The sequence below is a fragment of the Notothenia coriiceps genome, unplaced genomic scaffold (assembly GCF_000735185.1).
Source record: "Notothenia coriiceps isolate Sejong01 unplaced genomic scaffold, NC01 NC01_scaffold00023527, whole genome shotgun sequence".
In the NCBI taxonomy this organism is placed as follows: domain Eukaryota; kingdom Metazoa; phylum Chordata; class Actinopteri; order Perciformes; family Nototheniidae; genus Notothenia; species Notothenia coriiceps.
The window spans coordinates 562852-586641 of record NW_011356228.1 but is presented as its reverse complement, the minus strand read 5'-3'; the positions used below and the strand labels follow the sequence as shown (position 1 = coordinate 586641).

Sequence of the window (23790 nt, the reverse complement as noted above, 5' to 3'; positions counted from 1 at the left end):
TTCTGTGCTGTGTTTTGGTTTACATCTTGTTACAGAATAATCCCTGCTAATAAACACACATTTGTGTTATCAGGGTTAATTAGTGCATGCCAATCAAGGCTAATATACATACTCTACTCTAGTAGTTACATTAGTTTGCAACAAGTCTCCCTTACATGTGCATCATTATTTGACATTATTACTGTCTTGGATGTCCCATAATCTATTGAGACTTTGTGAAGACAGTTGATTATGTTGTGTTGTTTTCCCACGCATGAATAATAAGGTATATGTGGACCAAACATTGTGTCGTCATATTGATTAAAACCAGTTATTACAGTTATAGCAGCAAAATAACACAGTAAAATTGTAGGAAGCAGTGGACAAGATATTGAGTCAATGATGTAACGCAGCTAAATAAATGTACTCAAGTGCTGTACTTAAATTGTATTTTGACATACTTGTACTTAACTTGAGTAATTGTAACACAATAAACCACTGTAACTTTTCTTAGAGCACCTGAAAAAGTGCTTAGAAATTAAATGTATTATTATTATTATTATATTATAGTTTTTTATGCTACCTAGTATTTTACGTAAATGGTTATAAGTAGGCTCCACATTGAAAAACGAAAGCCTTTAAACTCCCCTGCATGTACTTAATAAAAACAAGATAACATAATATTCTAAAATAATCTATTACTGTAAAAATATCTATTATGCATTTTGATAACTTTAACTTTTGCTACTTGAAGTACATTTTATTGATAATACTTCTGTACTTCTTACGTTACATTTTCAATTTGGGACTTATTAGTATAGTATTTTAAGACCAAACTTGTTCTACTTTTACAATAATCTTACTTCTTCTTCCACCACTGGAGATAATTTACTTTACAATCTTGTATGTTGTGAACTTTGGCTTTAAAAACAAAGCTACTGATTCCTGTGTAAAAATAATGTAGTCTGAATTTGAAATTCAATATGAATTGTAGTTTAATATCTTTAGGACTATAATGTATCACGACAGTTTATTTTCAATTTCCACCATTGAAGGAGATCCATGAAAGCAATGTGACTTATTTAATGTGCTTCCAGCTTCACAATGTGCGCTGCGAGTCTATAAAAGCTGTGTTTACACGGTAAGACACTAAAGCCGATTATGACCAGGATCTGGAGGCAGGGCAGCGGAGGGTGAAGCGGCGATGTGATTGGTCGCCGACTTGTCAGGAAGTGTCATGCAACCAATTACAGTGCGCGTAGATTTATCTCTGCCTTTGACCATCCGACCTCAAGTACCTGTCAACACAATGCACTTCTTGTGTAAAGGTAATGAGATTTCTGAATGTGTTTCTCTCACAAAGCATCCGTTTAACCGGGGGGAGACATGCTCATAAAAATGACGGAACACTAATCATCTCCGCAGTGAGTCTCAGCAGTTTTATGAAATAAGTTTGTCCCTCATTACATGCAGCAACCGGAGTCCGGGAATGACATTTGTTGCCACTAGCAGGATGGAGTGGCTGTTCCAGCGATGCCATAAAGAAGTATTTTTCTCTGGGTTTCGCTCAGTGCTGCTCATGTCATGTTTGGTAAGAGTTACAACTTAGTTTAATACATTCTCAGTATAAAAACTTAGAAAACTTGTTTTTTTTGTTGACATCTGAAATGCAAAACAAATATTAATTGCATTTATTCTGAAATATTTGTGTTGACCCCACAGCTCTGGGCGTGACCAGTGCTGTGCTGTGCTGTGCAGAGAAGTAGGACAGATTATAAATTGGTCACTGCATCCAAGCCAAGGCCTATACTCATGTATCTGCGCCAAATAATAAGAGCATAAATACTGAATCCAATCCAATCCAAACATGGCAATCCTTTCAGAGGGCAGAAGATAATTAAATTGAGTTATGACTTTGCTGAGTCCAAGCATGAAATAACGTGAAACAGCAACATGTCCAAATCATTTATGTCAGATAGGCTGCAAATATTACATTATGCAAGACACAAGTTCTTCAAGTCTCTTGTGAGTTGTGACTGACTTATTTAACACTCTGTTGCATTCTGCCCTCTCTATATATACTATGCTATGACGTTTTTATTTTGTTTTTGTCAGTTGCCTTTGTTTGCTTTGCACAGCCCTTTGAGGCATTTGTTGTGATTTGGGGCTATAATACATTTTGATTTGATTTGATTTATACAGCTCTTGGTCCTGTCCGTGTCCATGTACCCCGGGTTGTGGTCCATTGGGGTCCAGCTTCATTCAGCCTTCACAGGGAGCTACGCACCAGGCCACCACTCCCTTCTTCTTATCAACAGCCCCAACGAACTGGCAGCTAAAGACATTGGCAGGTACAGGAGCAGGTCACTTTTTACAGTCTGTATGAATGTACTGATTAAAGAATGTATTATTGATGTTTAAGCAAATGGAAACACATGGCTTTGATGAGTGATGTTAAATGACTTAGCTCAAAGGCACAGTGCAACATTTTGGGTCATCTTAAGGTCACTGATTTACTTATCATCTCATATCTTGTTTGTTTAAACTGTGAAGCAGAAGTGAAAATTATTCCTCAAATCTCACTTTTTGTTTAATATTTTAATGCCGGTTTCCACCTTGTTGCAAGTCCTTATTACATTACATTACATATTGTTTAGCTGAGGCTTTTACCCAAAGCCACATACATTCAATACCATAGACATGCCTACGGGAGCAATTTGGGGTTAGGTATCTTGCCCAAGGACACTGACATGTTGTCAGGAGGTGAGATCAAACTGCCCACCCCCTGATTTGTATATCATGCTAACCCCTGAGCTATAGCCAACCTCATGCTAAGCTAAGCTAGCCATCTGCTGCCCCAAGCTTCATATTAACTTCACAGAAATGAAAGTGAATGAAGTGGTGTGTCGGAGGTGTGCACATCTAAATACGTTATCAACAAAAGCATCAAAGTACTGCAAAAACTTCTGTCAGCAGAGATTTGATGTCCCCACCTGTGTCCTGAAAAGGCCGGATGACAGTTGCCAAAACTGTCAAATCATCAAGTTAACTGACATGCAACAATGTAAACTTTCTTGACCTTGGTGGGATCAAAAACTAAACTACAGTGTGAAGGCTCAAGGTGATTTAAATAATTGAAAGTAGGTCCACCAGACATACAGTAAGTTTTGACTGAGAGATACATCCCTGTCAAACCCACTGATACAGTGTTGTGTTTGCACTCTCATCTCCTCTGTCAATATAGCACATGTCAAGTTAGAAGTAAGCGGTGCACTGGGCAGGCGCCGGATATGTAAATCACCGGCTTCACAGGAGGGGGCACGGCTGAGCTGGTAATACTGTCGGCTGAGCAGCAGAAAGCAAAGTTTGCAATCTTTCAGAGTTTTTGTGCATTAAGTCTTTCCTGCGGCCTGCTTAAAGAGCAACATAATGATGGGCTCAGTTTCATGCAGTAATTAATAAACAGCTGGTGGTCTGTAAGTGTTTAATTTGTCTCTTTTTCCTTTTTCCATATCTACCCCGCTACGTTTCCATCCATGCTCCCTACTATTCTGTCTTTTTTCCAGGGTGATTATGGAGAGGCGGCTGGCAGCCAGTATCAACATTCTCGCCAGGACCTCTACAATGTAAATCAAACTGACCTCCTACAATGACACAACTTTGAACCCAGCTGGGGCACAAACAGACTATCTTAGTGCTTACATGTGCAGAGATGCTTAAACACGTGTTGTTTCTCTGACCTACATGACTGGTTACCTAGGAAATCACAAGGTGAATGGGCTGCATCTCAATGCGTTTATCCGTTTTTCCACCACTTGAGTGGCAGATAGCCTTCAAGCGGTCATTTGAATTCATGGATTAGCTTTTCTGTTAATGCGTAAACCACAAAAGGAACAAGGGAGGAGCAACTGAGGAGAGTAACTCATTCGAAAAGGCCATATAAAACGTGTTAAAGAACAGAGGTTTAGCCTAAAAATAGAGGATGTGGTTCCAGTAGTTTAGGGGTAATGGAGGTGATAGGGATTTTAATGTGTCGGTAAAGTACTGAAGGAGTTTTAGCTATAGGCTCAAGTAGTTTTATTCCTAATTTATTCTGGCATTTAACATGTTTAAATATAGGTTTTCTGCTTGGTTTGAACTGTCCTTCACAATCCAAGAGAAATGGCAACATAAAAGCCTGGCATCACTGTGAATCACAGCCGCAATAATAATTATGGCTTTTCACAGTTTGATGTTGAGAGCTTTCAGAAATCATTTTACAAAACCTTTTTTACTCAATTCAAGGATCTGCCCCTTACACTGGTACTCTTGAGTCTAGTCGTAATTCACAGTTACTTATGTGCAGTAAATGGGGCTTTTTTAATGTCAGTGGTTTTTCTGGTTCTAGGTACTACTGGAAGGGTGAAATCCAAGATGCAAGTGAAGTTCTGATGGTAAGCTTACTGACAAACAACATCCTTTTTCTATACACATGTACTCAACAAGGATGCTGAAATTCCTGTTAAACTGCAGAAGTGTAAAATTAGATGTCGCTGTTGTTGCAGCTGGTGAAAACAAAGACCTCCAGGATCCAGCAGGTCATGGATTTTGTAAGGTGAGAGGTTGCTCTATGTAACAGTTATTAACTTTATTTTTATTACCATCCAGGTTTCAAACTAACTTCATGTTAAATCTGTGCATGCTCCTGTAGACATGCTTTCAACCGTTGTTGCGGTTATTTTCAACTTGGACCATATTATTTATGTACTTAAAATGATTCCATTGCAACAAAAGCTATGACTGTATGTTCAACAAATTACAGCATTGTAATCAACAGTGTTGTGCAAAATATATTTTTCTTGATCTGAATTTACTGTTGGTGTGCTTAAGAGTAATCTATTGAGTTGTTAACGTTGGTAAATGTTCTCCAGCACCATCAAAAAGCCATAAACAGTTAATTATCCACATTTCAGTTTGGCCAGTTGTGATTGCATCATCAGACAATTATACTTGTTCATGTGCTAAGTTGTTGAAGTGGCATCTTTCTGAGCTAAAAAGTCCAGGTTGAAAATAATTGAAATCAACAGGAACTCCTAATGACTGCTGCTTCCTGCTTTGCTACAGTGCAGATGCGCTTCTCACTTCCTTTCTGCTTTGCTGATATTTGTGCGACTTCTTCATACTTTTTCTTACTTGTGTCAAACTAAAACCTTCAAGGAAGTTTCCTATGACTTGTTGTTACAACTAAAATATTTAGGGTGGATTATTTATGCAACACTACCCACAAAATGAGCGTGCCCCAAAGAGAAACTTAGTGGTCCACTGACAAAGTTTTCTTGAGGAATGCAATATACCTCTTGGCTTATCACAATCGATGAAGAACACAGATTGTCATAAACTGTTGCCCAAGATTGCTTGATAAAAAGTATATTCTTGCTGGAAAAGTTTTCTGAACGTCTGGCACTTTTCCAAAGTCTTCTGCCTCTTAACTCAACAAGATGGACAGCTATCTTTTAATAACACCACACCTTTCCTTAGCCTCACCGAGACAAAACCAGTGAATTCATGTGCAATGAATTTGATTGCTGCCTGCTGAGATAATCTGTGTGCAAAAGCCATAAATAAGTACAAGGTTGTACTCCTGCAGATGGCACGATGTATGGATTTAGTAGAGCTAACTTGGACCCAGGACATCTGTTGGACAGCCAATGGTGGGCACGAGGAACACACTTACCCCATTAACACAAAAAATAACATAGGAAATGAAGAGAAAATATCTCATGTGGAAGAAAGAGGGAAATCTCTTCGAAGAAAATGATTCATTCACCATTCATGGTCCCATTTCCCGAGTTAGGAAGTTGTTTTTCCGACTTTGGTGTGTTGATGAGCCTGTGATAATGTGGAAGAAGGCATGGACGCTCAAAAAGAAGATGTCTTGTATGTTATTACTCAGAGCACTTAAAAACATGTTGAATGAGCTGTTGTGCTGACATGACGGGCTATTCATGTGATTATTTTATTACATTACATTGCATTTAGCTGACGCTTTTATCCAAAGCAACTTACAATAAGTACATTCGACCAGGAAGATACAACCTTGAAGAAAACAGAATCATATAAGTACATCAGGTTTCATAGAGCCAAACATTTCAAGTGCGACTCAACTGGCTTTAGATAAGCCAGTCCTTTATCAGTATATAAGTGCTTTGTTAGTAATTCTATCGCTCGAAGTAGAGTCGAAACTAGTTTTAAACACAACATAATTTTTGCTCACCCTTGTTTTTTACTCGCTTTAAAATGTATTAGGGTTCTTCATTTCACCATGCGTCACCCTTCCACCAAGGGTCGTGAAAATAAGACCATTCTTTTATTTAGTAATCCTGCTGTCAGACAGACAGACAGACAAATAAACCAGGCTAAAATCAAAACACATTGTGGCAAAAGTTAAGAAAACATACTACATTCCAGGTGCTATGGTCTGTAACACAAAAGAGAACATTTTGGGGTCCAGAGATATTTGCAGAAATAACGGTATGGACACACTGATAGCCCCGTTTTATTTTGTATGACTGTACCACTGCCAACAGAGGGATCAAAAGGTTCAACAGACTTATATCAAAACCTGCGGACTGAAAAGAATCAAAGTTACTGATACCTTCAATCTGTTCTGGGGATGTAGGCCTCTTTTCAGGACAGGGGGCCTCCACTGAAGCAGATCTAAAGCCGATGGTTCTTATGGACTCTTTCTGAAACACCCATCTATCAGGCCATGGATGATGCGCCCAGTTGCAGCAGCTTTAGCTTTAGCGCCTCAATGTCAGCAGCTGATGGATCCGTCTAAGTACTGAAAGGAAGTTTCTTCTTTGACATAATTGCCAAAATGAATAATATATGTAATTGATTTGCTCTCAACAAACCCTCCTGTATATGTACTCCTTGGTATTCTATCCACTTAATCATTTAATGAATTTCTCCTTGTACACTGACATAATTCATACAATTTGACAAGCTGCTAGTTTCTCCAGGTACAGGGCCTGAGATGTCCTTGCATGCACCAATTCAATTAGTGCAGCACAATTTGAACATGACACAATCATTAACCTTGGAGGAAATCATGCAACATTTGAAGTCTTCCTCCTGCTGATTTGTTATTCTGGCTACAGGCTTTTCTCATTAATCATTTTGACTGCATGGCATCAGATCTACGAATAGTCAACAGTCTCTACTCCCAGGCTTTTTCTTAAATGCGCTAATAACTTAGGAAAAGAACAATCTAGACAGCTTTCTAATGAAATAAAGTGTTTTTTTAACAGCTTTACACGTTCCAAGCAGGAACAACAATAAATAATTTATACTCAGAATGTGGACCACACTTCAGCGTTGAGACTACTCTTGTTAAGCTCTTGAATCATGTCTGCTTAAACACAGACTTTTGAAAAGCTTCATTCTTATCAATAGATCTCAGTGCTGCATTTAACACAGTCAGTCATAGTGAAAGCTCTGTGGGACTTTCTGTCACAGTGCTAAACTGGTTTGAATCCCTTTTGAAGGAACATAAAATGGAGTCCCCCAAGGCTCCATCCTAAGGTCTCTTCTGTTCAATATTTAGATGCAAAGATTAGAAAAAACATCATATTAGTTTTGCAGACATAGAGTTTTTAACGATATCACCAAGGGACTATTGTGTATCTTCATATTCTCTTTATACTGCTTTGTGTTTCTTTTATATATTTTCTTATAACATAAAATTGCCTTGCCTCGTATAGATATGTGTTCTTGCTGTAGTGTTTATCTTTTATAAATAAAATGTATGTATCATTTTGTATTTGTCTGGGTCCCTTCAAGGTCTGTCCATCCCTACGCTAACCCAGAAGTCCTCAGCTTCCTGGTGGAGGACGGCAGTCTGGCTTACATGAAGTGGATGGATGAAGCCATTCCAGACGACTGATACGTTTGTGAAATCAAAGAAAAGTTCAACATGGACTGCAGCTGAACATGGAAAATGAGCCATGTGTACAGGTTGATGTTTGAAGGCTTTGGATCGAGGGGTTCAGAAAGCAACACTAGTTGCACTAGATACATGACATTTATACTTTTTGTTGCTCTGACCTTGTCATAGCAAATTCCACTACTACTGTGGAGATTTGATTTCAACTTTAAAGTATTTTGTGCCACATTCTCAGAAGGAACTTACCTCTGTTTGACTGGCATCTTGTCAGTTTTAAGTCAGTTTGCAAAGTATATTAATCTGGTGTTAACGATAACAGTACCTCAGCTTTGTGCTAAGGGATTCTCAGTAAACTCATTGGTTAAATACACTCCAAGTTGTCTAGGTTTAGAAAATAATATTGGTATCAGTACAGGAATCACCAGTCTGTATCATGCATTTTAGTCCTCACTTTTCACTACATCAATGCATTTTTGCATATACATTGCTGAAGCATTTATACAAATACTGTCTTCTAAAAGCAGTAATCTTTGAATAGTGGCATTTGATGAACCATCTCCTCCTCTATTTTAATCACATTTACATTTATATTCTATTTTATTTGGTCTAGTTTTACTTAGGTATTCTTTTAAGATGACACATCTCTTTTCCTTTTAACAAACATTGAGGTTTGCCTTACAGGTTTAATGGTTTAAATGATTAATATAATAATAGTGTTTCCTTTACTGGAAGGCGGCACACAACTGTCTGCCTTGAGAAATAGAATTGTAGTGAAAGGTCGGTGTGTCATAAAAGAACAATACTGCTGAATTTCAGTACAACTCTACTCCAGGTTAGCCCTGTTTGTACCAATAAAACATTGAATACCACCTTGTAGAACCTCAGAGAAAACTACACAGTACTACTGATAATACATTAACAAACAGATGTGACCGACAACATTTTGCGTTATTGTACATTTTGACCATTTCTCCATTGTTTTTATCATGAATATATAAAACATTATATCGTTTTGTATGTATAATGAGGGACTGATGCTGATCAGAGCAGCCTGGCTAAATAACTTAAATTGAATAACAAAAACAAACAATCAACACTCTGATACAGGTGTGCGTTGCAGGGCTTGCCTGAAAATGTTCTTACTGTGGAAATAATAAAGGATTATGTTATTTTATCTTGTTAACTGGATCTTTGATACATGACCACAGAGGTTTAATAAAAAAAAATTAAAAAAGGAATATACATTACAATAAATCTGTTACACCAATCCATACTGTGTTTGCAGTTACAGGTCAGCCTTGCATGCTTACCTCATTATACAAAAGTAAACTTTAATCCTCAGTCTGCAGAAAAAGTGTTTCCGGCATGAGGTCCCAACAAAGAAACTGCAGACCGGGTTTAGTCGTGTGTTGTGTCTATAGAGCCAGAATAATCCTCTGCATCAGCTCCTGGGATCAGGCCATTTGATGGCGTGTGTGAATGTGCGCATTTGTGTGTATATGGGCGTACCCATTCACATCAATGCGTGTGTACAAGCCATGTCACAGGCTATACTTACAGGAAGTATGCCTTTGTGAGTTGTTACGGTTGACTATAACAAATTCCACTGTAATATGAATATTGCATAAAGATCAAAAGTATACTGCTATTTGGTTAGGTGTTCACTAGATGGTGGTGTTTCAAGGGCATAAAAATACTGTTTCTAGACATTAACATGTAGATCCTGCTATATTACTGCAGTATCTTTTTTTTGTCCGATATTATAACAAAAACACAATCTGCTCATTTCCCAGCCCAATATTTTCATTCAGGGTTGAGAAGTAAGCTGCAACTACTACCAAGAACTAGTTTGAAAGAATTTTTGTAATACTTAATATGAAACGACGTTCAATCTTGTAGTGAGCTTGAAGTTTCATTTGACTAAAAGCATGATGTGTCTTTCCTATATTTGTATCACTATTATTGCTATAATAATACCACACTTAATAAGCACTGCACACACATAATTAAACATTTGAATATAAACTCTCACTATTAATTATCTATCGACTGTACACTGTAATTCTGTAAAGACCCTCTACAGTTAATTCAAGCCTAATTGATTGAGGCAACTAGAGAAAAAAAACATATATATGTGTAATTAAATTCTCTGTGGGATGCAGTTAGGAAGAGGATAATTAATCTGAAAGAAACAGACGCTGATAGCATGCTCCCACTGAGAAATCCAATAAACTGAGGATAACACACACAAACACACAACTCTCTGATCGGACAAAGCAAGAATGGAAAGCTAACCATTGTGTGTTGTTTTTGCAAAGGTCGGCCTGTAGTGTTGTCAAACTGCGCTTCAAAGCAGGTTATGGTCATGGGTAACACAGGCAACACTATAAACATTATCCCTTACATTATTAGTATGGAAAAGGCAGATCTGAAAGAAGTACTTAAATCATTTACTTAAGTGAAATTATACATAGTTTGTCTAAAAATACTCCATTACAAGTCAAAGTTATTTAATCTTAATGTTTCTTAAGTAGAAGCAAATAAGTATTCAACAAAATGTACTCAAAGTATCAAAAGTGAATGTACTCATTATGAACAATGGCTCTTTTGAATGTATTTTAATATTGTAGTATATTATATTATTGTGTTTTTATCGCTTTCAAGTAGATGTAACAGACTGTTTGTGCTTGTCAACAAGTTATTTTAGCAACCCATCAACATATTTTTCCAAATCAACATAAACATACAGTATACTGCTTTTAACATGTTGTGTGTTTACCAGTATATTCTTCCATCATGTCAATATGTATTTATGTTTCTGTAAGTGATCATGCTTACTCTTTTTTTAGTAACCCAAACCTTCATCTGTACAAGAAGTGCTGCTGCCATCCTTTTGCAGAGTGGCACAATCTTGAAGAAGGGGCTGGAGTTTGGGAGAATTCATTGTAAGTAGGAGGAATATTTTAGCAGCTGACAGTTCAGTAATGGACTGGGAGGAGCTACTCCAAACAGAAAGATGCTCTCTCCAGTAGAGGTGACAGATGAGTGATTATTCAGCATCCAATAACTGCTTCCAATAGCACATGATCTACTTTTTTCTTTTAACTTAATGCATCATTTTGAATACAATTATATATGTTCTGCATTTTCAGAGTCACTGTGTGTTTGATAATATGCGCACACAGTAGAGCAAGATGGGTTTATTTTAAATAGGTTGAAAATGAGTTTTTATATTTAAAATATTGCTGCATGGATCCACTTGTCCGGACGTGGCCATGTTCACTGCCATCGTTAGACTTACCTGCTACAGAGGAAGAGAAGCTTTGAGCTCTAAATCTCCTGCTGTGCCTTCTGTACAATACAAAGTAGAAAGAAAACAAAACATAGCCTAAATGGAAGATGAATGCTGATAATAAGCAAAGAAACAAGGGGAAACAATGACGTGAATGCAATTTGAGAGCAGTGAAATATGCAGCAGAGAACAAGGATTAACACTGTGACCCTATTAAGATGGACACACTTTTGAAAATGGATATTGAAGTGATGCCAAGAGGGATATGAAATTGACCAAATAAATCAGAGCATTAATTGAATAATTATTGAGTCCAAGAAGTGTCAGTAGTGACGCTCTGTGAAATCCATGGAAAACATTACTGCTCCTTTAAAGAAAAGGTATACAACCAGGCATGCAGAATGGCTTGTGTGTGGGTATGCATAATTACACTGTTTTGGAAAAAGTGTAGATTAAAACAGTTCAATTAAGTTAAGCTAAAAAGTATTAGCATAAGAAATACATAAAGTACAAAACATAAAAGTACACTATGCAAAATGGCCAATTTTCCAGATTATGCACACTACATATTTGAAATACTGATGCATTCATTTGATCATTGCTTTCTTCATCCATAATATTGCATCATAATCAATGTGTTGAGTACGCTCTTGTCCTATGAATTTGAGTGAAGAAGAAGAAGTATAAAGTAGGAGAAATCACTCAAAAATAGTACTTACAAATTGTAAAAGTACGTTACTTGAGTAAAAGTACTTAGTTACTTTCCGCCACTGATTGAATTTGCATACCAGACCTGGTGTCCTCTAATAGATACAGGGTTTTAATCAAGAGTAAAAGACGCCTTTAATTCATCGTACATGCAGTCGAGGACAATATTATTAAGGATGTTGGACTAATAACAAGTAGACTCTGCTCTGAAGTAGGTCTTTGTAATGTGTGGATTCATCTTATGCAAACATAGTGGCATTTTGACATTTAAGATTTACTGGCTACAAATTCAGATAAGATAGATCTCTGACACACAGCCAAACTGATGTTGTGGTACATGTAAGGTCTGAATTGGTTTAGCGCTCTGCGTGGCAGGCTAACGTTGAAGGGAGGGACAAGTAATGGCTCAGTGCCTCAGAGAGTAAGCTTACACTACAAGGTGATTGCTTCCTTCCTCTCTTCAGCACCTCCTCTTCTCCCTCCTCATGCTCCTCCCATCTCCCTGCCTCTGTGTACCTCATAAATCACCATCTGCAGTCCATGTGTTTTGCGCAAGACTTACACACTCCCAGAAAATGAGAATGAGAAAGAGAGAAATTGAGAATGAGATTGGTGACACTTGGCGAGGTACAGAAGAATCCTATTGCTTCTCCCTCTGTACCTTCCTCCTGGCTCTGATGCTCCCTCGCTCACTCCCTCAGCTGCTACGTGGACTCCGTCATCAAAACACACAGTGAGGCGTGCTGGCTTGCTCACACTCTGTGGCTTGTGGACACACACACACAGTCTCACACTGGAGCCAACATTCAAGATGCAGCAGCAAGAGAGCATGTCTTCTGATTCCCTGTCAGGTAAACGCTAAATAAGATGTGTATCTCTGTCATGCATCCCCTTTTTCTGCATCATTATCCATCTTGGCTCCCCTCCTCTGACTGTTGAATTACTCTTTTTTTTCCCTCTCCTATTCTGTATCCATCTGCTCGTGTTCCTTATGTGTGTTTTTCTTCCTCTTATACTGTAAGTACATGTGTTGTGGGATAAGAGGCGATAAACACAATGACTGTTATTGTTGAAAACAGGAGGAGAACCTATTTCCATATGGCAGTGCTGTAAGGAGTACATTAAGGTGGAACAGCTCCTGCTACTACTGCTGCCTCACATCCAAAGCACAGCTGTGAAACTGCATATGGACTAGAATATTGCACTCTTCTGACCTAGATACAATAACAACGCTCGTGCTACTTTAGCCGGGATCCTTGTTTTCCTTTTACTTACAACAAGTGGAGTATTTAAGAGGACTGTTGTTTTGAGTGTCCTCCTATGGAGATACAGCATCATTTGCATGCTGAATGCTATGGAAACTCAGTTCTTATTTTAACAAGTGTGAGATCAAAGCAAGTGGCTGTTTTTTTTTTAACAGTGGAAGAGTCTGTTGGTGTGTGCTGTCGTTGGCCTTTAGAGGTTTTAATTTGTCTTTGGTGATGAGGACAATCCTGCTGGGCATTGAGCTGGGAACCAGACTGTGCACACATGTTTCATTAGTTATGTAATTAATTTGAAAGGAGCAAGTGAAATGTAAGCCGAGAGGTAAAATCCTTATTGGTCATGATTTGCGCTGCCTAAATGCTGAGGTGTAGGCTACCATATTGGTGAGAATAATAACATTTCAACGACTATGAAATGTGAAATGTCAAGATATTACTAACACCTTTTTCTTTTTTTTCCTCACTGCACAGCATCGAAACTCATTAAAGGCTACTCAAAGTGAGCCTGAGAACTAACAAAACTGAAAATAATAATAAATAGGTTTCCTATTACCACACCTTTTTAACAAGTTAAAAAAACGTGTGCGAACAAGCATTTATTCATAATCTGTCAAAAATAAGTAGACGTATCCACTGTGAGGTCACACATTAGTTTGTGAGCTAAGAGTTTAAAGTTTGGCAATTTAGGTTTTTTCATCTTGTTTTTTTGGAGACTGACCATATTTGGACCAGGGGGTGGAGCACTTTATTAGCGACCTGTCAATCACGATGTAGCTTTATGCACTGAAGCATACACTGCTTTATTGTGTGCTTTTACCCTTAATAAGACACAATTTACAAAATAAGCATTATGCTGTATTGAAGATGACTTCAAACTAGCAATGTGAACAAAACTCTATTAGCAAATGATAACTGAGATAATATACTCACGTCAGAAGTTGGGTCATTTTCTCATAGACTTCTTTACAATCAGATCGCTCAGTCGTCCCCCTATATGGCCATCAGAAATAATTCATATTTGAGGCACATTAGCTTCATATTTCAGAACCAGAGGCTATACATCCACACCAAAATGTGTTTGAATGTATCCAAAGTGGCAGGTGACACAGTACTAGAGCAAAATGCATCTTTTACTGCCCTGAATCAACAAACTATGATGGAAAAACAAAACATCACATCACATGTTTGCTTCAGGTAGGTAAGATTAAAAAACAGAAGGTGATTTTTTTTTTCTACTAATCGGAACATTGTGCCTGAATTCCACAGGGGACTGTTTATATAACTCCAAAAAATACTGAGTATTAAATTGTGACTCCGAGTTGCACGGTGATACTTGGAGAAAGACAAAACCTCATGTTGTTAAGGCTGTCACGGTGCTGCTCATGATTTACCGACACTTCAAATATCTGACGCCTCGCCTGTCACCCATCTCCAGTTTCATGCTCGTTCCTCTGTGAAATCATTATCAGTATATCCTCCAATTTGGGTTGCTTCACGTCACTTCTGCTGCGCTTAATGTGTGTTCACAAACCAACAGCAGAACAAGCCAGCAGCACGGCTCTGAGGTGTTGGTACAGATGCACTAACTAATTCATGGTCTTCATGACAGATGGGCGTTATTAGTATAGTGCAATCTCGGAGTGAACGAGAAAGGCATACGCTTACCCTTAAGTATATTGTAATGGCCTGCAGCAGTGACAATAGCAGGTGGCAAGCATGATCCTATCATGTTGTGAGTGTGAGTTGAAGAAATGTGAAATTCACAGGGAGTTAAAACAGAGGAAACGTTGAAACCACCACGACAGGTGAACCACCTGCCCTCTCAGACTCTTTCAGTTATGAATTTCTGTAGCATGCCACTCTGGTTTCCTTTCTAATGACAATACATTTTTCCTGATTGCCTTGGCACAGTTTCTACAACAGTTTGAATGTGCAAATTCTTAATCAAAGAGCCAGACTGCACTAAAAGAACTGCCAACAAATTATTTCCGGAAATGTACTGTAATTTCCTGAGAGTATGAGCAGCGTACAAAATACACACACACACACAGCCCTGGCAAAACCTTGTATGTTAGAAATGTCAAACAGTCAGTCCTTTAACACCACACATTTAAATTTCAGTCCTCTGCATTTTCCAGAATCTAGAGACATTTAAATAACAAGACCAATATTTGGTTAGAACTATTGATCCCCCCGTCCGTGTCTGTAAAGCATCATGGCTAATAGTCTGGAATAGTACAGAAAAATAACCTTTTCTTTCTCAAATTGCTGGCGCCACACAATGGTGAGCCATGCATGAGACACCATGGAATAAGAGGGCAATATAAATAAATGTTGCTTCGTTGAAACATTGAATAAGGGGATAGTCACACAAAATGAAGTCGCACAGTTGCATGTTCATCCAAGAGTTTAGTCACATGTGTTTCTGGTAGTCTACATTCAAATGTTTAGGATTCAAGGCATTGGGTGCTTTACATTTCCATATCACATTCAAATATGAAAATGTTTTATTAACTGAAATATAAAGGAAAAGTGGAAACTCTGGTTTACCTTATGGGGTGCAACATTGTCCTATAAAAACAATTGAGCTTGCCGAGAGAAGCAGTAAAGGACCTGTGTGAATCACAATGGGCTAAATAAAAACAAAAGATGGTGGAGGGCAAAACCGCAGCAGGCATCTTGGGATTACAGAATATAAATTCTCAGCAAACATCAGGACCCTTGAACACACCGTGTATTTTTTGTTATACCTATCAATCCGACAGCACTGAAACCTAGCTCAATATTGCCTGCATTGAAATTATATAAGAGATCTCAGGTACCCACACAGCACCCGAGACAGAATTTCAAAAAGGGAGGAATTGGATTTTAGGTATAAATATATTGCACTAGTTTTGGAGAACACGTTACCCATTTAAAAAAAAATTCCTCAACTTTTGCACTTTTTCTATGCCGTGCAAATCCATCCATTGTAACAGCCACCACATACGTTTTGTTGATTGTCTTGTATCTTGAATTTAGATTCCTCTGCTTGTTTCGCCCATTCCCTTTCATGACTCATATGATAGCGAGCAATTTTTCTGTAACAACTCAAAGGAAATCAAAGCTGGATTGTTTTTTAGGCACTCCAAGTTTCTTTAATTTGTGATGTCACTGCGCCTCCTTCATCTGTATCATGTAACAACAACAAGAAGGGTCTGACAAAGAACATCTTTGCTCCGCAGAGTTAAGATGTACGTTATCTCATTAGGTTTTCCTTTTAAAGCTAATGCATCGTTTATTTCAGTGAAGATTTCCAGTCATTTATTTTCATTATGTACAGTAACATTGCTGCACAAGAAAAACATGACAAAACGGAACAGTTGTTCATTCCTGTATCGATTCCTTAGTCCCTGTTACACGTCACTGTAGCAAAATGAATATGAAGCTCTTACTTTAAAATAACAATGTGGCATAATGTTGCTTAAAGGTCCCATGTCTTGGCCATTTCTACTGATCATAATCCCCCTCTATGTGCAGGGGACCCGTACTATACATTTCTAACATTAAACATATGTGTACTTAACAGTTCCGTGATCACTAAGCTGGCACTAGAGTATTACTGAGAGCAGCTACTGAGGATGACAAAGTGTGTGTCAGTGTGTATAAACAAAGCTTCATCCATTGCAGAAAAGTGTAGCACTGCCTACGCCACTCCAACTCACCAGCNGATTTACATCGTTCAATGTTCCAAAATCACATTGGTTTCTCATACAGCATCTCTGTATGGTATGTGTATTCACTCTGTCCTAAACGGCTAGTTGGAGCTCCTGCCCCCCCTCCCTATAAGCCCACTGTGCTCTGATTGGTCAGCTCGCCCACTCTGTTCTGATGAGTCCACCACCGTTACAGCGGAACATAAGTGATTATGTGTTACAATGGCGTTTGTTAGCAACCACAAAATGACACCAGTAATGACAAACAGATGAGAATGGTGCGTGGGGTCTGGGTGCCGTGTTGGCGGGACGTTGCGCGGCTTGCTGCTGCGAGGAGCGGACAGTGTGAGCTGGGTTAATTTCCTGCTTGCTGCGTGGGATCTTCGAGACAGCGAGACATCGCAAATGGACGCGGGAAGGGGGGGAGTGCTGAGGGGGCTGCAGCACCCCTATCTGCGCGGCTCCACTAGCACCCACACCCCCAAACGCGGCGCAACTACAGTGTAAGCGCGCCACAGTTTCGCCGACCAATGGGTCCATTTGGGTATGGGCACGTCACTATGACCAGGAAGAAAACAATGGAAAAAGAGAAATGTCCAACGAGGCATTCTGGGGCAGCATAGACAGGTCTTTTCTGTAATAGAGTTTTACTCCCTACAGGGTGTACTTTGAGGGTGCGTGACTCAGCAGACCGTTTACAAGCAGAAAAACCTTCATAACACACAAGGGGACGGGTAATAACCGGAAAAGCATGACATGGGACCTAGAGTTTTAGGTAGACGCTAACATGCATTGTGAGCATACTTTAGTCAACATCTGTTCAAGTGAGCAAACTAAAACATGATATATTGCATTAGCAATAAACTACATATTCTAATTTTAAAACTTTTTTTGAACATGTATGTGATCAAGAATTATAAGGGACCAGCAACTGAGGTAACTGAGGATGCTGAGTCCATTTCTGATGTTTTCAGTATAAATGTAAATACAAATATGTCAGTTTTAACCGGAAGATGTCAATGTTTGTACTCTGGGTGGACTGATCTTTATACATTTTGGTTTGATTTTGAAGATTTAGGGGACTCTGGATCATTTGGATAGGACAGATTGCTTATTTATTAGAAAAATAATTGTCCACAGTAGAGGCAATCATTTGTATGTTGTGCTCTCTATATCCAATGGTCGCAACACTGCTCATGGTAGTCAAAAACAGCCCACTGAGATTTCAAATATGGCCACTTTCTGGTTGAAATTATAATTCTGTATCCTGAAAATGTCAGAAATGAACTGAGCATCCTCAATAACCCCCAAATCCATTCCAAAATTAATAATCCATTAATGAATATTAACGCAAATGTATGCTAATTGTGTAAATTGCCCAACATATGCAAGTTAACGTCCGGCAGTTTCTATGTGCAGGGGACCCGTACTATACATTTCTAACATTAAACATATGTGTACTTAACAGTTCCGTGATCACTAAGCTGGCACTAGAGTATTACTGAGAGCAGCTACTGAGGATGACAAAGTGTGTGTCAGTGTGTATAAACAAAGCTTCATCCATTGCAGAAAAGTGTAGCACTGCCTACGCCACTCCAACTCACCAGCTAAGAGATATGACACAAAATCTACTGTAACAGGAGGTCAAGGCTTAAAAGTAAAGGTGATTAGAGTTCAAAGAAACAAAATGGAAATAAAACGTTCTCTTATTGACCTCTGAATCCATTGTTATATTAGTATTCAGGTACTGCCCTTCTATTTTGCTCTCGGCTTATAGTTCTTGTTTTTTTTCTCATAGTTTGTCAACTTTAAGCAGGCTTTGTTATCACAGAAACACAGGAACACAATGGTCATTTCCGACAGTTCCTTTTTCACAATTATGGTTCACAGTCCAGCTTTTATTCTGAGAATTTAACAAATCAGTTGTTTGTGAGTGTGTGTGACTGACAGGAAAAGGCGTGCCAGTTAACACATTAGCAGTGAACCCATTCAGCCCTGCAAACAAAATCACCCATGTCATATTATAGTCGAACAGCAAATGCATTTAGTTTATTTATTTTTATCTTAATTATTTTGCTCCTCCGTGCAATTCCATCAGATATTTGTCTTTATCTCACGCAAGACATTTTGTCTAATTGTAGATTTATTTTGTTTTTTACAACCTTCTTGCAGAGTCTATTTCTTGCTCAAACTTCAACTGTGAAACAAAAGTGTGATCCAATCCGTCTTTCACAGTTTATGAGGTTTATCTTTATGGTGTTTTCAAACAAGATGCGACAATTGCCTGAAATCAAAGTTAGACGGCAGTTAAAAATGTTACAATAACAGGTTTTACCACAACCATTTGCCTATAATATCCTCTGCTCTATTCCATGTATTTTGATATTCAGAGTTTTATTGTTTATTTTTTCAACAAAGGGAAATCAAATAACAAGTTTGGCAGATTGTTTTTGGAAGAATGTCTACCCTGCTTTACTGTCCAAGTGGTTTCCAATGTTGATTACTGTATGAGACCTTGTACTATATTGTATCTTTACAAAAAATCTTTAGTATACCGGATAGTTTATTTCCCTGCAACATTATTGAATGCAATGCTGTTCAGATGAATGTTGGGTGAAGGTTGTATCTCAATATCTTGTGTGGTTGGAGGGAAACTGCCTCAGAGGGAACATTTTGCCTTTGCAGACCATTTACATGTGCAAAAACCTATACAACTCAATATAATGAAGAATGAGATTGGTTTCAACAAGGGTAGGAGTTGCATGGTTAGTGGTCATTCTGCATAATAATAATAATAATAATAATAATACATAATTTGCTTCTGTTGTTTTGTAGTAAGAGGGATGCACTTTTGTTTTTCGTGAAACAGACTGGATTTTTTTCTGATTCTTTATGATATGGAATATATGCTGATGACCAGCAGCTTCTCAAGGTTTCTATGAATGATGTGAGTGTTGAAAGCAGCAACAACTAAATAGACAGTTTCTTCTTTTCCCAGCTTACGTAATTTTGCCATGGACTTTGACACCTCTGATGTCTTGCCTGTAGTATCTTCATAATACTCACATTGAATACTGCCACCTCTTTCAGACTTAGCAGATATGGTTCAGTGAGTCTACTTTCCTTTCAATGAGAGGTTGTCAGTGGCAGTGTGACATCTTAGCTATAAATGCAGCTTGTATAATCTAAACTAAAAAAATAAGCTTACCTTACTCTTGTGCATTTGCATCCTCTCTGTCTCTGTGTTACCTGCACTTGTGATGGGTGGCAGGCAAGCTCGTGGCATTTATTTGACTACACGGCATTTCCGGAAAAGCTCTAGAGGAAGTTCAATAGCTGTCTCTGCATGTGGGCTTACCTTGTGGCCTTTTCCTGTAGCGTTGTGAGAGCAGAAAACAAGATGACGCTTTCCATCAGCAGTGCAGTGAATCCAGCCTCTCTAAATCTCTCAAAGCTGCTTGAGAGCATGCTGGTGTAGCCTGCGGCATGTAGACAGGCGGGGTTTATGACTTACTATTTAAAATGGATGTATATCTTCCTGAGTGCTCCCTAAGTGGGTTATGATGGGTGCATATAATCTCTGATCATTGATTTTATTCCAATTTGACAGTTTTTGACAGTTGTACACTGTATTCAAAGTCAATTGCCCTATCAAATGGCATACCATTTGTAAGGAACGATAATTTAAGATTTTTACTTCAGGGGAAAAGTTACAATGTATATATCTTTATGTATCCGAGCTGCCATTTATTGTTTATTTTACTCTGTGGTGTAAGAATGTCCAAGGATATTTTTCTATTTCGTCTCATACAATGCATCATTTTTATTTATTTATCTGATCTCAATACAGCAGCAAGTAACATGTAGAAGATCTAGCCAGGTTGTTGTCTATATTTTCCAAATGATAAAAATGTCAATTTCATAAGATATTTTGTTGAGAAAGTATAGCTAATTTTAACCAGAACATACCTCCTTGAAAAAGTGTGATTTAGGTGAGCTGGCAGGCAAGAATCCATATTATGCGGGAGACTGTTATATGAAGGCAAGTCTTTATTTTTTTAGTAGTTGTGTGATGCCCATGAAGAAACCTTAAAATATTGTGGGAGAAATGTAGTTTATTGAATTTTGTATCCTTCAGTTTTATTCTCCAGGGCTCAAGTCGTCTTGGTGGATCAACAAGGCAGCCCACATACTCTTACATCTTCTGTGTTTGTGCTTCACTCTGTGTTGGATTACATCCTCTCTCCCACTTTTTTCACTCTATACATCGTCTTTGATCGCTGGAACAGGAAAGCAGGATTTTCAAACAAATGTTTGCGAGGCTTCTCCTCCAAACTTAAAATATTGATCTAAAACCATTAGGGGGCTTTGTATTTGCTCTATCAATACCTAATAGAAAGACTCTGTGGCAACTGGTGAAAGGTTAGGTTTGTTGTCATATTGTAGAGCCCAGTTATTGATTCAGGGGAATAAAATGCTAATATTGTGCAGCTATTGATCTCCCCTGGCCTCTCATGTAAAACACAGACGGGTGCAGCACAGCATGGTTATAATTATATGCAAATACAATGTGGCCATGCTTGTCATCCGGGTTAGATAAGAGTATCTGATTGGAACACTGCTTATCTTATACACACAGTGAGAAAACGCACTTATCCATGACACTATGCTTTCACGGACACAGTCAGTGCACGCCTAGGCGAGTCCAATGAATGATCTATTGTCCCTTTCCTCTGCAATTCATTTGAGCCTCATTAGAATGAGCTTGATTACATAACTGCCCTTCATTTAAAGGTAACAATGCCAAGAGAGCAGGCTAATGTGAAACTTAATCAAGCCCTCTTGTTTAATTTAAAAAGGACCTTGTTGCTTCAGGATAGAAACCATCCAATCCAAACACTTCTTACGTCATTTTTTAGTTTAGATTAAAAGTGAGATGCAAAGTGAGTCATTCATGGATTTTTCACCCCATAAGGAATATTGACAAAGTAAATGAACCAGTGTAAACTTCTACAGTGGCAGCCTCATGTGGCCATTTCTGCATCTCCACGGATGGCTTCGGGAGAAAGGAAGGCATTACACATGAAGGTCAAATCCAAGTATTTCATATCAAATCCAAGTTTTTGGTTGTTTTTTTTGACAAATTATCATGTAGAGACCATGCAAACAGACATTAAGGCCCTCCCATAGTGTGAACAAAGGTCTGGACACAAACAAGGGGCTTTCATTAAATACAAATATATTAGCTTTTTTACTCTTGATGTGTGTAGTATTATTATTGTCAAACATGTCACTCATAAATGTACACACAGCCAGGCCTATCATACAGTCTATGGTAGGGCAGCTCGATAATGGCAAAAATCATAATCTCAATTATTTGGGTCAATAATTGATAGCACGATTATTAAAAACGATTATCCATTTACTTTGAAAACATCAATTTATTGGAGAAGAAAAATGTGAACAGTACGTTTTTAAGAGTTGATTACCCTGAACTTGAAGTATAATTCAACTGAAAAACCAATAAAAAAGGAATACAAAAAAAAAAAAAAGTAATAATAATAATACAAAAATTATCGTTTATTTAGATTACGTTGACATTCGCGATACAGAGGGCTTTATACTCCACTAGCAGACCAGACCACTTCTTCCCCATGTAAGTCAATGGGAAAAAGTGTTTCCGGGCCTGGCAACCAAACGGAAGTGTAGTACCGCCGTTTGGCCACCACGAATATTTTCATCTGAGTCCGGCGCACTTCCTGGGGGCTTGGTCTCGTTCAACCGCCTTTACCGTCAGTGAGGTGTTTGAGGCCTTGCTGCTGTTTGGGACTGGTTGTCATTGTTGTGGGTATGACTAATAGACTGTACAGTATATATAGAGAGGCGAGGTCCCTCCCCTTCCGGGAGCCTCCATGGGACCCCGGAAGCGGAAAATTATTATACTGAAACGATGCCCGAGAGAGAAAAGGTAAATGTTTGATCGCCGTTTACAAACTGTCCACGAATGACGACATATGATGCGTTGTCAATCCTTCACAACAGAATCATTCGCATGTAACGAGAAGAAGACAACCAGCACCTTACCGTGGTAGACGAGGGTTCGTGTGCCCTGGATAACCTGTTGTTGTTTGTGTGTGCATCTGTGTTCCTGGAACCCTTGGTTCCTGGTAGGGTCCCATGGCAAATTGGTCCAGGCAAGGCGGTCAGACCAAATTCAGGTCAAAAGAACCTCATCGAAAAGACACAACACCGAAGTTGAGCGATACCGGCCCCGCGAGGAAGCCGGGCGAGATCCTCGGAGGGCCAGGCCAGAAGAGACCGTCGCGAGCGCGTCCTGAGTGAGCCGGAGCTGCCACCGAGGAGCCAGGCGGCACAGCCGAAAAGGCGACGTGGGCCACACTCCTGGCCGCTTCGGCCGTCCCCGCGGGCCCAACCCACCTACGAAACAGCATGGGTTCGGTGCGGCTGCCAATGAAAGGGTGGCAGTGAAGGCAGAGGGTCTCGACGGACCAGACCCGGGCGACAAAAGCTGGCTTTGGGGACGTGGAACGTCACCTCTCTGGGGGGGAAGGAGTCGGATAAGCGGGAGAAGATGGATGGATGGATGGATGGATGGTAAAAAAAAGTCACAGTTTGTCGTAAAACTGTTGAAATATAAGACTATGAAAAATACGCAACTAGAAAGACTACAAATCCCAAATTGCATTCTGGGTCGCGTAAGTGATGTCATAGGCGATAATGCTCCAAGACTGGTTGGACTCGCAATTAAAGCAAAGAAGAAGAAGAAGATCTCATAACTGATTTATTCCCTCCAATAAATATAAGAGATTGCTCCAATAAATTCACTTTTACAAGATGCCTGTGTGCTTTGTACCAGGTTGTAATCACCCCATTCTAAAGCCAGGGAAAGACCCTTCAGATCCA

At 38.9% G+C, this 23790-nt stretch overlaps 1 protein-coding gene across 7 annotated transcripts; it reads left to right on the top strand.

Annotated features, from left to right (window-relative positions):
• The first annotated feature begins 1261 nt into the window (after positions 1-1261).
• LOC104954589 (protein CutA homolog) lies at positions 1262-10643 on the top strand. Of its 7 annotated transcripts, none has more exons than XM_010781734.1 (7): positions 1262-1307; positions 1453-1570; positions 2182-2330; positions 3546-3605; positions 4367-4412; positions 4524-4573; positions 7804-10643. In XM_010781734.1, exons 2-7 carry the CDS (start codon positions 1469-1471, stop codon positions 7904-7906), a joined length of 510 nt encoding a protein of 169 aa, XP_010780036.1. In that variant the 5' UTR covers positions 1262-1307; positions 1453-1468; the 3' UTR covers positions 7907-10643. The 7 variants fall into 7 exon arrangements, with proteins under 7 accessions (XP_010780036.1, XP_010780038.1, XP_010780037.1 ...); XM_010781735.1 differs by having other exon boundaries at positions 1277-1307; positions 1432-1570; XM_010781739.1 differs by adding an exon at positions 1702-1741 and having other exon boundaries at positions 1304-1570.
• Positions 10644-23790: the final 13147 nt, after the last annotated feature.

Bases quoted from the DNA above. Each gene is read 5' to 3' on its own strand.
- LOC104954589 (XM_010781734.1), top strand. From the start codon at position 1,469: ATGACATTTGTTGCCACTAGCAGGATGGAGTGGCTGTTCCAGCGATGC. The intron at 1,571-2,181 runs GTAAGAGTTACA...TGATTTATACAG, and splicing joins TGCTGCTCATGTCATGTTTG to CTCTTGGTCCTGTCCGTGTC. The intron at 4,413-4,523 runs GTAAGCTTACTG...CTGTTGTTGCAG, and splicing joins ATGCAAGTGAAGTTCTGATG to CTGGTGAAAACAAAGACCTC.